General features: G+C 41.2%; 1 protein-coding gene and 1 long non-coding RNA gene across 8 annotated transcripts in view; one reads left to right on the plus strand and one right to left on the minus strand.

Annotated features, from left to right (window-relative positions):
• LOC145716792 (uncharacterized) overlaps positions 1 to 17,249 on the plus strand; it is a 412,414-nt gene that overhangs the window by 217,507 nt on the left and 177,658 nt on the right. The gene's annotated exons all lie outside the window — the stretch shown is intronic.
• The window catches only part of ADAMTS9 (ADAM metallopeptidase with thrombospondin type 1 motif 9), a 158,293-nt gene that overhangs the window by 105,832 nt on the left and 35,212 nt on the right, over positions 1 to 17,249 (minus strand). For all 7 annotated transcript variants that reach the window (XM_081801386.1, XM_081801361.1, XM_081801372.1 and 4 more), the window contains 4 exons: positions 15,158 to 15,304; positions 13,782 to 13,923; positions 12,698 to 12,793; positions 6,568 to 6,713 (listed from right to left, as the gene is read on the minus strand). In XM_081801386.1, the coding sequence (XP_081657512.1) occupies positions 6,568 to 6,713; positions 12,698 to 12,793; positions 13,782 to 13,923; positions 15,158 to 15,304 (531 nt within the window). The remainder of the gene's footprint in view (positions 1 to 6,567; positions 6,714 to 12,697; positions 12,794 to 13,781; positions 13,924 to 15,157; positions 15,305 to 17,249) is intronic.

Below are 17,249 nucleotides of genomic sequence, written 5' to 3' on the forward strand. Positions count from 1 at the left end.
ACGTGCTCCCTAGATAAAAGATGTATAGACAAAGGCAAGAACATGGGCCTTGTAGCTACACACTGGACACCTCTGTGTCTGCCACCTGGTCTCTCTGAGCTCCATCCTGCACAATGGAGACAGAGATGATACTGTGCACCTGAAAAGCTCATTATGGATCTGAGAAGCTTAGTAAGCGTCTGATAAATACTGTTACTTATCACGAAGAAAACTATATCTAGGGATACAAAATGACACGTAACCTCCCACCATCTGTCTGATTGTTTCTCCATGAAACACAACTAAGCCCATGTGTTTTACAGCTGCATTGTGCACTCAACTCGCTAAACCACACTCATATTTTGTCCAAGGGTAAGGCAGATGTAGTACTTTTATACCAAGGGACAGAAGGTTCGGAGAAGTCAAGTACTTTGTCATGGTCCACACAGCTAGTAAAGGAGCAGAGATAGGACTAACATTCCAAGTTTCCCAGGTTCTTTCTTTCCCTGTGCTCTCTTGCTACATTATCCAGGAACTATGGTCCAGAGTTTTTTTTTTTTTTCTTTTTTGGTGCCATTTAGAGATAGAACCTTGGTGTCCTGGATTCTAAGTTCTTCTCTAAGTACCAAGACACCCTAGTCTCATGCATAAAATATCACAGATTACATGTGAGTAATAGATCAGGCCCATATACCTGTTCAGGTGAAACTTGCCTTAAACGTGCTACAAGGAAGACCTCCTTCAATTTTTCCTCAGATTGAAATGATCTTTGTGGACTCTTTCTAAAGGGCCCAACTAACGATGGAGGATCAATCACTTATTTATTGCCTGAAAGTAACTCATTTTTCTTTCTTTTTGAAATTAAATTCTCAACAGTTGATTTTTTCCTTTTGGCTCTCTTATATAAGAAGTCTTAACTCACTCCTGAAATTGCCCAAATGCAGCAGTTCCTTGGACTGCGAATCATAAATACTCAGAGGCAGCTTCCCTTTGGATGGCAACGATTTCCACCTTGGCTCGCTTTTGCCCACTATCAAGTGGCAAACAGCATTTAGTGACTTCCTTTTTCCTTTTATAAATGGCATTTTTAATAAACAACACACAGAAAACACTCCATGTGAGAGGCAGTATTGTGGAGGGTCATCGATAGGGACTCTGGAAACGGAGGGTTTGAATCCCAGGCCTGCCTCTTAATAATGGTGCAATCTTAGGCAAGTAGCTGAATCTAAGACTCAGTTTCCCCATCTGTAAAAGGGAGACGATGCTAAGATCTACTTCATCGGAATGAGTGAGGGTCAGCTGGGTTAATCCATTCAAACCACTGGAATAAGGCCTGCCACACAGTAAATGTGTAACTATTACAAGGGTCTGCCAACTCCAGCCTGTGGACCAAATCCTGCCTCCTGCCTGTTCTTACATGGCTGGGAGGTAACAATGGTTTTTACATTTTAAAAAATTAAGAAAAAATAAAACACATATTTTGAGACACCTAAGAATTAGATGAAATTCAAATTTCAGTGTCCATAAATAAGGTTTAATTGGCATATAGCCACACCCCCTCATCCCATGTTGCCCGTGTACGTTTCCCACTCTATCGGCAAGGTTGAATAGTTGGGTCAGAGATCCTATGATCCACAAGTCTAAAATATTTACTGAGTCTTTTATGGAAAAATATTCCTTTACAGTAAAGGTGTGTCCACTCCTGAGCCACTCCTGTGTACAAGGCCCCAAGCCACTTTGTATGACCGTGCCCAGCCATGCTGTGAGGTAGGGAGTGGCACTCTTGTTTCTGAATGTTTGTTAATGGGGTTCAGAAACGTTAAGTAACCTGACCAGGTGACATGCTCATTAAGTGAGAAATGCCAGCTGGCAGACCAGCGTAGGTCTCCCTGACCCAAAGCTTATGATCTGGTGTCTTTCCTACGCTGCCTTTCTTGAGATAGGCTTCTTTCCGTATCAACACTCCTTCTGTGACTTTACTTGCTTTTTATGTAAAACAGATTACACTTTATTAATAAACACAAATTTGCCCTTTCAAAATATATGGCTTTTCTCTTATCCCAAAGCATCTCTCCCTGATTTGCAAGGACCGTGTAATGGGGAAGGCTATAGTCAAATGAACTTACCTTTCAGCATGGAAAAAATTCATGTTATAGTTTAATAATTTAGCTGGGTAGGAGTATTTTTTCCACGTAGACAAATAATAAAAATTATAAGAAATACAGCTTTAAAAATATTAATCATATTTTCCAACTATTAAGATCCTTTAAAAAAACTTCATGTCAAGTAGGGATGGAAAGGACTTACAGAAACTGCCAGATTAATTACAATGAAAGTAACTATATTCAGCACAGCCAAGCTGAATCCTTCTTTCAAGTGCACATTACACAACCATGCCTATTAACATACAAAGACAACTCATGATACTACATGGCCAAAGCTACAGAGGCGGTTTTGCAAAGATCATCACAGGTGTATTCCACCCTCAAGGAAAGCTAAACTTTGGTCTGCAAATGGGTTTGAAATCTCAACTTCTGTCTGTACTTAAAATGTACTTAAAATGAATTGGAGCAGGCAGATTAGGGTTAGCACAAGGAAGGAATTTCTAATGATAGGACAGGCAGCCCCAGAAGGTAGTGTGTTTCCTGTGCGTGGAGGGTTTTGAGAAAGGATCTAATGGCAATTGCCGAGGATGCTGAAAAGCTCTTCAAGGATTAGATGGGATAAGCCAGAGAGCTGTCCTTGTGATCATTAATGACCCTTCCAAATGGAGCGGTCTATAGGCCTGGATAGCTTTATTCATTCATTAGTTAGTGGCTCTCCCAAAGAAACCAATTTTTGAATTTTGAAATAAGCTTATCCAACTCAGTGCCTCAAAAAGAAAACTTTCTTGCAATTCTTTATAGCCAAATGATGAAATAGACACACGTCTATTACCTTGTTGGTCAGATTTCATAAGCAGTTACTATGGTGAAAGCCTGAGTGGGAAAATATCTACTTCACAATCTTTTTCTCAAATCTATGAGTTTATTAGTTTTTAAATACCTCCTAATTTAAAAGTAAAATAGAAGCACCAGAAGAGGGAAAGCTTTGTCTTTTCCAAAGAACTGGCATGGTTTTTTATTTTTGATGGACCTGTAAAAATTCTATAAACTTTTGTTCTAGCCACCAAGAAGCTCAGAGTCAATGTAGAGCACAAAATAACAAGGATAGGGCCCAAGGGCCTGATAATGCATCTTCTAGTTCCAATGCTGACCTTGTTTTGGTACTCTAAGTTATGTTTTTGGTGGTTCTGGTTTTAGATTTTACTGTATTACATGTTTCTTACAGATTGGGTGATCATGTAATTAATTGTCCAACCCAGGACAATTAGAGAAAGTGAAGGGTAGCTATTAATAACTTCTCCTGACAATAGATGTGAACTCGGACTGTCTTTACAGATCAGAACATATGCTCATCTTATCTATAGGGCATGGGTCATAAATGGGATTAAAAAACAAATAAAACATTAAAAGACAAAACAATGATGCCCCATTCTCATGATGGCAAATCAGTAGCATTACATACTGGTTGAGATCAAAAACCATTTGACCAAAATCAGAAAGCATCTGGTTTCTACAGCTTGCTCACAAAGACACCAGAGTCCCATGTGTATGGCAAGGCTACTTCTCTTTTGTAGCTTTAATGCTTTCAGGGGGAAAAAAAAAAAACAAAACAAAAAAACCAAAAAATGCCACATGAAGTGTCTGGATGCTAAATACATCCTTGAACTGCATGAATACTGTGAAAAAAAATAAAAACAATCCAGCATTCTTAATAGAGACATACCTTGGATACTAAAAATGGGGCTCTACATTATATTCAAAGGGCTCCTCAAACTGGGAAAAGGCAGGTTGCCAGTGACGGGGCCACCACTCCCCTCAAATTCCTTGAGAATCAGAAGCAACCCCTTCTGTGTTCTGCATAATGAACCATCTGCTCCGTGAATTTCTCTGCACAGGCTTTTAAACTGAGATTTGGATCTGATTTTCCCTTTCCTGTGTGCCTTTCTCTTGTCAAACTGACTTCCCCACCACTGCCATTGTAAACTTAAAGTTTTCTGAGGCAGACTCCTTCCTCAATTCACAGGGACATCCCAAAGAGCAAATAACTTGGAAGAGCTTTAATGAAATGATGTCAGGGCTGACACTCAACTAGGTGGATTGTATTCTTTTAAAACCTCCCATAGCAAACAGCAAGGACAAGGACCTCTAATTGAAGTCTTTAATGATCAGTTCCTAACTTCTGAATGTGAGGATCTTTGCTTTACTTTGAAGCTCAAGATACTTTCCTGCTGAGATCTTTACACTGGGTGATTTTCTTTGTCTGGCTCATTCCAATTATGGAGTGATTTATCTCTCTCCACTTTCCACATTACCTCTAGAACTGCTCTAAGACTTAAAAAAAAAAAAAAAGACCAAACACTTCTTTTGAATGAAGTATTCTTGGGTCACAATTTCAAAAATGTCCACTTGTTGGCAATATTCATATCCTTATGACAATAACAGCTCACTGTAATAATAATAATTTGGCTCATCGTAGCCACCAAATAGTTTTTAATTTTTAAAAAGTGTGTCATATTTGCTATTAGCTTAAAATGCTTTATTTTAAAGCTTCAACAATACAAACAGCTAGGATTTATAATGGACTTTAAAAAGCAAGTTGTGGAACACTATGTATAGTATGATCCTTATTTTGTATTACAGAATACTTATTTCATATACTACATATTACATGACAAATCTTTTTTAAAAGTCCAAAGTGATACATATCAAATCATTTTTCCCTGGTTATTTCCTCGTGGGGAGTAGGTCAGAGGTAGGAACAATGATGACAGAAATTTTTTATATCATATAGTTTTGTGTCTGGATTTTTTGAAGGCATGTACTATATTTATACTATTATTTAAACAACTACCACAAAATACTTTATTAATACTCTATTAATACTCTAATGTTTTGTGTTTATACCCATAGTTACAGACTAGAGTCTATGTCTTATAGCTCTTTAATTATCTTTGTAGAGGTTAATATCACGTGGACATGATATTACATGTTGGACTGCGAGCAAAAATAAATGAAAATAAATAGATCATCATCTGTGATTTGTACTAATGAGTATTTATTAGGCCGGGGCTTACAACGGTGGCCTAAAGCTATGCTCTTTTTTGGTTAACACGATTCATATTTTTTCTTACAAAAAAACTGGAAGCTCTGTCAACACTAGGCCCTTTTCCTACCTGTGAACAACCAGCTAGGTCTGAGTAGCACCCTGCACTTCGTCTCGACTACCCTGCCAGACAACCTTATTATACTGTATCAACCCGCTTCCCTGTTTTACCTGCTTGTTTCGGTCTACAATTCAGTCTGCTACCCCTAATGTAGGCTGTGAAACATAAATGAGTACTGTGCATGAAATCACTTTACATAATCCCAAAACAACTGGGTCTTAAATATGGCTATTGGTTTATACATCTAAAATCTATCCCTATTCTATGAAGACTTCTTGGTTCTCCAGCCTATATACATTCAATGGCAATAATATCACGTATTATCTTCTGTCCCTTTAGATTTGCTACACCTTAGATCCATACAAAATTTGATGTCATTCCTTACGGTAAAATTATGATTTCTTAAATCTCCTTATAAACACACATGTCTACTGTGATAGATGCTAGGAAAAAACCCCATCAACTTCATTTGAGAACATGTACTAAGGCTAGGCTAGTAAAGACAGCCATAGTCATATAATGAGAATTATCCCGAAAAGCAGGATGCTCCCAATCTGTACACTGTCTGGTCGTGGGATGGACTTTAGGTGTCTCACCTGTAAAACAACTAGCTTGATTCCAAAACTAATTCCTGACTTGGGGCTCTGTCACTTAGGCTCTGCTAATGCCGCCCTGGGGGGTCTGTGTGCCCTTTTTGGCATTTTAGTAGTTAACTGGAAAGGCAACAAGACACCTACAATCTGGATAGAAATGTCCAATCTCTTGATTTCCTCAAGAAAATCCATCTGTTCACTTTGTTAGCCTACTATACCAAGCTCGGCAGGCAGTGAGATATGCCTGAATATCAACTTGTTAAACAGACCAACCGATACAACAGCATCTACGGTTTGGAAGACGGTACTTTTTTTTTTTTTTTTAAGATTTTATTTATTTATTTGTCAGAGAGAGAGAGCCAAGCAGGGGGAGAGACAGGCAGAGGGAGAAGCAGGCTTCCCGCCAAACAGGGAGCCTGATGTGGGACTCGATCCCAGGACCCTGGGATCATGACCTGAGCTGTAGGCAGACGCTTAACAGACTGAGCCACCCGGGCGCCCAAAGGTAGACAGAACTTTTAATAAAGGACCACAGGAGGAAACAGACTACAGGAGACGGTGCCTGGGAAGAAAGAGATGGGATATTATCGGTCTAGGCAACCCTAGAAATCCACTGCCTCTCGAACTGGGAAAGAGCTCTCCATCTGCCTCCAGCTAAATCATTCCCTTCTGGAATGTGCCACTCATGCTCTCCCGATAATGACGGCAAGAAGTTCTAGGACTTACTCCGGTCTGTTACACTCACGAACAGCAGTTTTGATGCCCCCTCCACACGTTCTTGAGCAGGTTCCAAAGTGACTCCAACTTCCCCAGGATCCATCAGTCACGGGGGCCTCCATTTCTTTGGGGACACAAAATCCAAACTTGCAGTGCTGTATTTAATAAGGGGAACAGTGAGGGAGAGCTCGGTGCTGGAGACATCATAGGACCCGCTGTCCTTTTGAGTATATACCATACTTCATGTCCCCCCCTCCCAACCCCACCATGTGCTGGTTTGAAATGCTGCCATTTCATCATCTATATGAATAATGGAAACAGTAGGGATTTTAATGTCGTACTTATGGATTTTAGGTTCTGTCTTCATTTACCACTTGCTTGAATAAAACCAGCCAATGAGTGGTTGGCTCCAGGCAGTCAGGCTAACTCCAGTGGCCGGCTTCGAAGTGCTCAATTAGTCTACTTGGAAAAATGAGGAGAGGAAGTGGGCAGACTGGTTGTAGACGGGGCCAACACGAATTCCTGAATTCCTGGATTTGTAGAGCGAATCTCCATTAAGAAGGCTCAGAGACATTGTGAGCCTGGTAAAATATGTTTTATTGCTCCCCGCGGATTTGAAAAGCCAATTTTAATTAGGTGGGAGAGAAAAAAAAAAAGCAAGTTACGTGATTCCTATAAACTCACTCCACCAAAGCACACAGGATGAGATGAGAGCAAAATGGACATATTACAGAGAGCCCTAAACTTTATGGCTTTTTTGTTACTAATGGTTTCAGATTCTCCAGCCTACAGCAGGAAGAAGGCCATGATGCTTAAGACAAAACAAAACAGAATAAAACTCCTCAGCAGGACAAGGGATTCGAGAAGCCCATTTCAACCCTCTGCCATTGTTGGGGAGTGAGGCCCTGACACAAAGCCGAGGTCACTGAGCAGCGGACAAAGGCAGAGTAGAGGCAGTGACCGCAGGAGGGTGATGCCCCTCGGCTCACTCAGATCTCTCAAGTGGAGCTGACGGTGGCCGCCGGCCGTGATTTATCTGCAGGGAGGGCAGAGGCAGAGGCAGAGGCCCACAGCAGCCGGGGTGGAGGGGGGAGTGTGCTGGGAAAGTGGACAGCACATAAGATGCAGGGGAAGGTCCCCAACTCAAGGGGCAGCCACACAGAAGGCTCGGGTGAACGATCATTCAGAGAGCGCAATTACGCTTTCTCTATTTTGCAGCGCCCTCTCTCTTGCAATGATTCTCCTGGAGTATCTGTATCCCTTTCCCTGGGCTGTGTGGCTGAGGCTTAAAAGGTTCTGTATTCAAAGATCCTGGGCAACGCCACACCCAAGAAATGTGGGCAGAGGGAGAGGTGATGACATTATTCTCTGACATCCTCTTATATTTGTCTTTACAGAGGTTGTGAACATTTATTGGAACATATGCACGTAAAAATAAATGAGAAAGGTAGTTTAGTCTACAGCAACACCATCCAGTGAGAACGTGCCATAAGCCACATACTTAAAATTTCTTTTAAATGTTTAGAAGCCACATTAAGTAAAGCCACATAAAAGTAAAAAGTAAAAAGAAAATGAAAATTAATTTTAATACCTTTTATTTAGCTCAAAATATCTGAACACTATTATTTCTGTATGGAATCAAGATAAAATTATGGGTTTTTTAAGATTCTTTTTCTCATACTAGGTCTTCAACACCTGGTGTGTATTTTCACTTAAGCACATCTCGGTTGAGACTGACATTTGAAGCGCTCACTAGACACCTGTGGCTATTGGCTGCCATACTGGACAGCAAAGGCCTTAGAAGGACAAAGCTTGGCAGGCCAGTGGTCCGGTGGGGAGCCATGGCTCTTCCACAGACTAACTCTGTAACCCTAGGTGAGTCCCTGACTCTGTTCCCACAGCTGAAAAATGGAGATCAACCTGCCAAAGTTGTCTTGAGTAGAACACGAGACACAACGTATCTGAAGCACCTAGTACACAGCGGAACCCATAGGGGACCTGACTTAAATAAAGTCAGTAGGATAATGGCAAACATTCACACAGTTCTTAGGATTGGTCAGGCACTGTTCTAAGCATAGATATATATATATGAACTTAGTCTTCCTAGCACACTATGCAATAGGTACTCTTATTACCCCCATTTCTACAGAAAAGAAAATGGAGGCACAGACAAGTTGATGCCAAACATCAGTAAGGGGCACAGTCAAGACCGAAACATAGACAATCTGACTCGAGAGTACACTCTTCACTGTGACATGTATGGCCTCTCAATTGCGAGCAAATGGGGACAATGATTTTGGCATGTAAACAAAGACAAAATTAAAACAAAAGCAAGATTAATGACGTGGTTAGGTGAAGTTGAGACTCCCAAGTTGTCCACTCAATACCCATTCTCTCTTTTATCCTTGGAAACAGAATCTATATGTCCCCAGAATCTTGTACAGATAAGAGCAGTCAAAGAGATGTCAGCGACTTCATTGGGCGATATTCCTGGGAAGGTCTTTTTGCCTCTTCATCACCTGCCCCTTGCCTTCATTCTGCCTGGAACTCCCACTTAATGGCTGGAATTGCTGCAGTCACTCTGTGACCTTGAGGATGAAGTCCATTTGCATATGATAGTTGTACAGGAAGAAATTAGGAACCTGGGTCTCTGAGATTTGTGGAGCTGCCACAACAGTTCCATAACCTGCCTAGTTTTGGACTAGTTTCTTTTTGTGTCAGAAAAGAGCCAATTTGTTTACATTACTATAATTTGGTCTGACCTAAACAAAATTCCTAGTTAATATTCAATTGGGGTCATAGCAGATGACCCTCAGATTCAGCCCTCAAATCTTGCTGCTAGAAACACATTTTATAAGTTCTACAAAGTAACAAGAAATTCCTATACTTCTAATTAAAAACTGGTCGGCAAATCAAGTATTCCTTACTGATATGACCACTGATGGGTATAAAGAGAAGGAGAAGAATAACCTTAGAATAAGACGAAAAGTGCCTGAAGTGACAGAGGCTGGAAATCAGGGCTGTTTGGGAGCTATTTACCAAGATAATCTATTTTACCAGGCAAATTGGACAAACAATTCTTAACATACTGGAATAGTCACTACATCATAACAAAGCACTAAGTAGCTGGTGGAGTCCAAGCCAAAATAGAGCCAACCTCTTCTAAAAGTGTCCAGAACAATTTAAATGGTATTTTCCCTAAACGCATCTCTTTTAGGAGGTTGGAAGAGGAACCTGGAGGTCAATTTTGTCCCAAGGAGGCTTAAAACAAGAGTTTCAAACCTCAGACTCATGAACGGGGTTAAAATGAAATGTTAATGGGCTTAACAAGAGAATGGAGAAAATAAAGAGAATTAGAGTCATTCATCAAAATAACATTGTGTCAGCAGCCCAAGACAGATCACTACTGAGGGAGCAGGGCCAAAAGAAGAGAAAGAAACAAAAAAATTAACCCCCACCTCAAAGGCAGTCAGAATCGGCTGGAGAAAAGGCATAGGATTTTACTGCTAATTCCAAGAAAACGGAACAAAATGAAAAAAAACACAAAGCATTTCTATGCCAACAACCCACCATCTTTGGCATTTGCAACATGCATAAATGCTCTTGAGGGAAATAAACACATATATGCCTACATCTTTAATAAAAGCTGCTAGCCACTTTTTCTAAAACAGAACTACCAGCGTACCTATCATGTTCTCCGCATAGTTGCTTCTCAGAGAGTGTTCTGAGCCTGCCCTTTGGAATGCCTTGAGGTCTCTTGCTTTTGCTAAACACAAGTGTACATGGAAAACGACTTCTGAAAGACCTCCCAAATTTCCCCATCCCTCAGGTATAAGATTACCCTGCAATCCCTTATCTTCTGCTTCTGTTACAAAAACAGAAGATTAGAAAAAGATACAACAGACGTCCTCCCGAATTCTTTTGTGTCGCAGGGTTGACTGGGATACCACACCCCTACAGTGAGCTTGGCAGCCTGTTCACCGCAATTTCACGAAATATAATTCACTTCATCCTCTTACTGAAAAGTCTTTGTTATGGTTTTTCCAGCAATAACATATATCAGAAATAGACATAGTAGGTGGGTGTCTCAGACTGGCTAAGAACCATAACACAAGACCAGTGATTTTGCTGAGGTCAAAGGGAATCAATTTAAGTAATAGAGTGGGCTGGCTCTGACTCAAGCCAACTAACCAAGTCATCAACTAGGTATAGCCTGTTGTCATCTTCCAGCAACTGCTAGCACCCGTCTGGGTCACTGTGCTTTGGCAGGACTCTGAGGCCACATCGTCATTTTGTAAGAATGAATGAATTCTTAATGGCTGCCATGGAAACCTGAGAACCATAATCCCACTCAAACCTATGATCTTCTGGCCATCAACATGCTGAGTTAAATCTCACAAAAAGTGAAAAATTCACTCTGGCTAAGGAGATCTATTTCTCTTTAAGCTAATGAAAGCTGCAAAAGCTGTTGTGCCCATGTCCATATACAGTTTTGGTTGGGCTCTTACTGGAGAAAGCTATATTCTCAACTGCTGAGGTCTCAGCCATCAAGAAGTGAGAACATGAGCTGACTTAGTCACCAAGTAAGTCAAGAATAAAATCAGCTTCATTGTAATTTTTAATTTTTTGTACTGAACTTTAAAATTTTTCAAACAACATTCATACCCTCCGGCTCATGTAACTTTACAACCACCATGGCAGATGAGTAAGGAAGCCATTAGTCCTCCTGTTTGACCACTGGAGACTGAGGAGCTCAGTGAGTTTGAGGTACAACCACCACAGCAGACCCTGTGGCCCCTTCAGACAAAGCAAAGGAGGAAAATGGGTGGGGAGGGGTTGGGGTATGGGGACACTGCCCTAATGAGCTCAGTGACCTTGGACAAGTCACTTCTATTTCTGTTCCCGCTCTATAAAATCGGGGAAGTGAGAGTTAAAGTCTGTCACTTCTGAGGACCCTTCGATGGAAACATTCTGAGTGCCACTCATTCCTCCAAAGTGGAGGCAAACAAGAAAAGAACAGAATATTAGAAGTGAGTAAAATGGACAATGGGAAGAAGAGAGAAGAAAGGAAAAATACATGTAAGGATGACAAGAGACTCAGACTAAAGCCCAGGGTTTGCATCACTGATGAGTGAAAGAATGCCATTTGCCATAGGGATTAAAAAAAAAAAAAAATCAGGTTAAGGTCCAAAACTTTTTGTAGCCAATGTTTTTGGGTGATGATGAGGAGGAGGAGGAGGATGATATCGCTACTATACTAACTTTTTATGTTTTAGATGGATACCAGGTGCAGAAGTTTGTACTAATCACACTTCTAGGTGTGTGGGGCACTGTTATTTCCGGACTGTATAAGTCGCAGATTTTTTTATTTTTTTGGTTATTAACAAATAAGTGGGAACCATTATAACCAACTCAGAATTTACATTTGCATATATCCCAGATGACATCACAGCTCCTTAAAGGGACCAACACAGGCTGGAAAAAGCCTGGTATTCCATAGTGAACAAAGGAAGTTCACTGTATTTCTGTGTTTCCTTGATTTTTAAAATTCTATTTATTTTACTTGAGAGAGTAAAATAACTGAGAGAGAGAGCAAGAGCAAACTGAGCTGGCGGAGGGACAGAGGGAGAGGGAGAGAATCTCAAACAGACCCTGTGCTGTGTGCGGAGCTGGATGCAAGGGCTCGATCCCACAACCCTGAGATCATGACCTGAGCCAAAATCAAGAGTCAGATGCTCAGCTGACTGAGCCACCCAGATGCCCCTTGATTTTAAGATGCTCCATCAACTTAAAAACAGCCTTCCACTGCCACCTCCAAAAGAGACAGAAGAAAAAGAAACACTGTACTGAATTAAGCTAAAAAGCGTGTCGGGATTTCAGGAATGATAAAATGAGAGAAAGGATGTTTTCAAATTAAGGCAATAATGTTAGCTCTGTGTCTTGTATCAGTATTATGCCATAATGTAAGTTTTCACAATTTTCAAAAGTAAAGTTGAACCTGTTACCCCCCAAAAGTATTATGCATGCTAAAACACACTGTATCAGCATATACTCTAAACAATGGTGACTAAGCCGACAGCTAACATTTTGCCCATTTCTGCTGCCCCAAGACAAAAGAACGGATTGGGGTGCTACTTGCCTTTCCGGGCTCACACTCGGTCCCATCTGCCCAGGGCGTGTGCTGAGTCCGACATACTCCATCCACATTATTGCACCAGAGTCGTCTACACTGCATCTGTTCAATTCGGTTAAACAACAAGTCAGTGACAATATGATTAGATGATATGGAACCAGGCAAGGATTGCCAACAAGATAGCATAGGTTAGAAAGGGACTTTTTTTTTTCTTGGTGTGATGAATGATAAAATATTCCAAGGGCTACAGAGAGCAGCCCATGAGACACATTTCTATGTCTGGTAGGACTTCAGGGGGTGTAAAAGGGGGATGTTTGCTATCACGAGTAACACAGAAAGGAATATAATCGTGGGAAGGTTTCACTCAAACATTTTTATTATTTCCATGGAATCACTGTACTTCCCAATTCACCATGTTATCTCCTAAGTCTCTCCCACCAAACCAACCAACCAGAGACCCAAAGGAAGAGAATGGGGCACCTCAGAGAAGCACATTTTTTTTTCCATTTGCATCCTGATAACCACTGGGTATCATTGGTCCAAGTGCCCACAACACACACATTAAAATATCCCACACCCCCCAGTTGAGCTACCATCAGAAATGATTTCAAGCCTCACGTGGTCATAGGACTCAGCCCTGACAAGCCAAAAGCTAAAACAGGGAAACAGGTTTGTCTCATAAATGACCTTTACTGAATCTAGAAGAGTCCCTATAATAAAGGTCACCTGGACAAATCAGTGGGGACGAAAGGAGACAAGGAGAGGAAAGGGCTGAGCTGTGCCATTACCAGCCCTGTAACCCTGTCCTCTGTGAGCCCCAGTTTCCCACATGTAAAATGAAAATGATAACGACATCTTCCTTTTGGGCTGTCATGACAGTGAAGTGAAAACGTGCAGGTGAAGCACCACCTAACAGCGAGCACTATCACTGTTGATCATCATCATCACTACTACTGTCATTAATTGTCAATGGACTGTTCTCCACTTTGCCACCAGTGGTCTATGTTAGAGTGAGAAGCCTGTGGAAAACTGTGAATTAAAAACATCCAGAATCAATGGATGAGGGCAGAAGTGGCCCCCAAACACTTACCATATATGGGCACACCTGAGAACCTGGTCCAAAAATCAGTTCACATTGTTTATTCACGTTGTAGAGGAGGCCTGGCAGTTGGGGAGGCAAAGGGTAGGGTCTGGATTCAGGTTCATTCAGCAAACACTCGCCGTAACCAGTGCTATGGAAAGCAGAAAAATACAGATGGTGAGAACCGTGATGAGAAGGGGCTGTCAAAGGGTCCAGATGAAAGTGAAGGCTATCCCACCATTTTAAAGGTAGAGAGGATAGTTCCTTTATCGAATGTGCTTTATTCTTTACATCCCAGGCTAATGTCCAGAAGCTGAAGCTCTATTTCTGGAACTGGTTTATGGAACTCTGGCTCTCCATACAACACAGTCAGTAGGAAATATGCAACTTTTACAGCATTTGCTGCTTTCAGGGCAATTATCTGTTTGTTTTTTTACCCTCATCTCCAATAGATTGTAAGCTTCTTAGGGGCAAAGATAGCGTCTTTTTCATCCAAGCACGGGGCTCAAAAACACCATAGCAACAGGTCTTTAGTAAATGTTTGCTGAGTAGAAGAGTGAGTAAATCAACAACCATAAGAAGAAACACGTCAGGTCATCTGGTTAAAAAGAAAAACAGCAACCTTCCAGTTCTTTGACTTTTCTGCAAACACCTCTTCTGGAAAATTCACACCTGGTGAGTTCTGATTAATAAGCCCCCTCTTCCCTGTGGCTGGAGAAATATACACCCAGTGACCTTGGACAATCACTTAACCTTTGGTACATCTGGGAGAGAAGAGCAATAAATCTGTGACACAGGGATATTGTATAACGTAATTGGATCTTTGAGCTGCCTGGCAGGAAGCTTAAAAAACAAAACAAGAAAAAGAAAAGAAAGAAGGAGAGAGAAAGAGTGAGGGAGGGAGGGAAAGAGAGAGACAGAGAAAGAATGTTCTCAATTCAACAACCTCGTGGTCTGTGTGATTTCCATCCACCCACATAACCCTCTTTGGGGTCATCTCACTACCCTCCCCTTTTCGGAGCCAAAATTATTAAGTGAGAGCCACATGAATATCTGTGGCCTTCCCTCATCGTGTAATCACATTCATGGGCCCTTCCCCAAGACCCGGACAGACTTCAGAGCTTTGCCAAGAACGAAGCCACATTTACATATTCTCTTTAAGATCCTGGCCTTTTCTTGAGCTCAGTTTGTAATCTTCAAAACTCTGGCCAGGAGAGGAACTGCACAGATGTCAAAGAGTATTTTTTTTACATCCTCCCAAGAATGTCAACAAAAAAATAACACTCCAAAGGAATGCTTGACTCAACATTTTCTTTCCCACAATAAGTTCACTACACGGAGACCAGACACTAGAAGCCCGGGCTCAAAGAAAGTTTAAGTCTTACTCTAAAAACTCAGTGATATATTTTCGACTACATTTTGACCACATCCAGGGGTTGGTGTAGAAGTTCAACGTCGGAGCCATGACGTGCTGGGGACTCTTAACTCCTTCCTCCTTGCACTTGTTGTTGTCATCATGAGGCATGTTAAACCTAAGGCCAGTGAGACAAAGACAGGAACATTAATAAATACCAAAGTACCGGGCTATTATCACTGCTTCAAGAAGGCATCTATCTAAGAGAAAAACATGAACTGCCTTCTGCATTATGAACAGGAACCCACATCCTGGGGAGCAGGAGAAAACTTTCTAGATGGTTCAAGGTGGAGTGGAGCAGAGAACGTAATTCTCACCCAATTTAATACAAAGTGTCTTTAATGTATTAAAAAAAAAGATGTACAGTGGCCCATTATCTGGGTTAGGTGTCCTTTTTGGAATTGCAGATGCTCTGAGCGTGCTGTAGTTGGTGCTAGAATACAGTAGTTGAAATTCCTAATAAGCTGTTAAAGGCCAATTTATAGAGTTAAGAATTCGGCAAGTTATGATAACACTGTGAATATAAAGAGTCCGTCAAGTGTCAAACCTTGAAGCCAAAAGCTTTCTAATAAGAGGCTCACTATGGGTCTTGGCATCTCCTCCTTCTGGGTCAGGTTGACAAATGATATAGCTGTGTAGGTATATCATTATAAAGGTATGCAAAGTTCATGCACAATAAACCCATTAAGGAAAGCTGCAAGCATGGAAACCAGAAGCATGCCAATTCAATTGGCTTAACGCAGACAGGGCAAATAGTTTCATGCTTCCTGCCAATGCCAATTGATTGGTACTGGCTTCCTAAAAAGTTGGGCACAAAAGGATTCTTAAACTAATCCAGGTTCTGTCCCGAGAAAAGGCTATGATGGAGGGCCAATGTCCTCTCGGGCCTGGGAGGGAACTCAGCAGCAGCATTAACACATACTTGCCATTCTTGGCTTCGCCCAGGGAAATGGGGGGGAAAAATGATAGGAAGCATTTCTCAATCTAGAAACATCAATTCTATGACCCACATGCCATTCTCAGCTCCGGTAATGAACTCAGAGGCGCTGTCCTCTCTGGATGACTCCCCAGTCACAAAATTGGTGCATGTGGCTAATTTTGCATTTAGGGGGGGAATCCCCTCCACTAGTTCATCTTGCAATAGGGAAATCAGTGAGCCAGACAGAAGTGTGTAGACTTGTTTCACATGCATCTAAAAGCTGGGATAAAAGCCTGTCAAGTCCATTCCATTCATTTCTCTTGGGTCTGGTTTTTTTCTTCTTCTAAAACAACTTGGGCTCCTCAGTAATTGCCTGATGAAATAATTGCCAGATGGAAATTACGAGATAGAAAACCTTCATCAGTCTAGGTTAAAATGAATAGTGGTTCTTCATGCTTAAGAGTCCATTTTCTTAAAAGAATGACTGCTCCCATTTCCCGTTCCCAGCTGCAAAGTCAGTGTCATACCTACACCAAGAAACCCCACACAAGCAACACGCCCAAACATTCGTTGTTTGTTTTTCTGTGGTGTGAAGGAGCTGGTGTTTACTCATCACCCCAAACATGCCTAGATAAAATCAAGTTTATTTCATGACATCAACAGAAAACTTCTTTTCATTCAAATGTCAGGCACGTTTGCTCACAGCAGGGGCTAGATAATATTATTCACTGAGCACTTCACTAAAAAATAATAACCAAGACTTTTTTTTTTTTTTTTGCATTCACAACGTACCAGGCAATTGTGTTAATTGTGTTAGATGCTTTATTTCATTTAACTACCTTATGTGAAAAGTGCTATTACTACCCACATTTTATAGATGAGAAAACATGAGTTGTAGAGAGATTGAATGACTTGATTAAGGTCACATGGGTGATGGGGTGAGGGAGCTGAGATTGGAAACCATTCCAGTCTGATTCTAAAACCCCTGTGTTTTGGAATATATATAAAGCATATTCTCTCCTGTTAGACAAATTGTGGAGGATTTGTCAGGAAGACTGTGAAAGGACTTCTGTATCCAGCAGAGTCAGTTATTTCCCAAATTCCTCCCAACTCAGATTTGGTGCATCTAGAAGCAGGTACGAGA

Source organism: Leptonychotes weddellii, chromosome 1 (assembly GCF_054177405.1).
Source record: "Leptonychotes weddellii isolate Sample4059 chromosome 1, ASM5417740v2, whole genome shotgun sequence".
Lineage (NCBI taxonomy): Eukaryota > Metazoa > Chordata > Mammalia > Carnivora > Phocidae > Leptonychotes > Leptonychotes weddellii.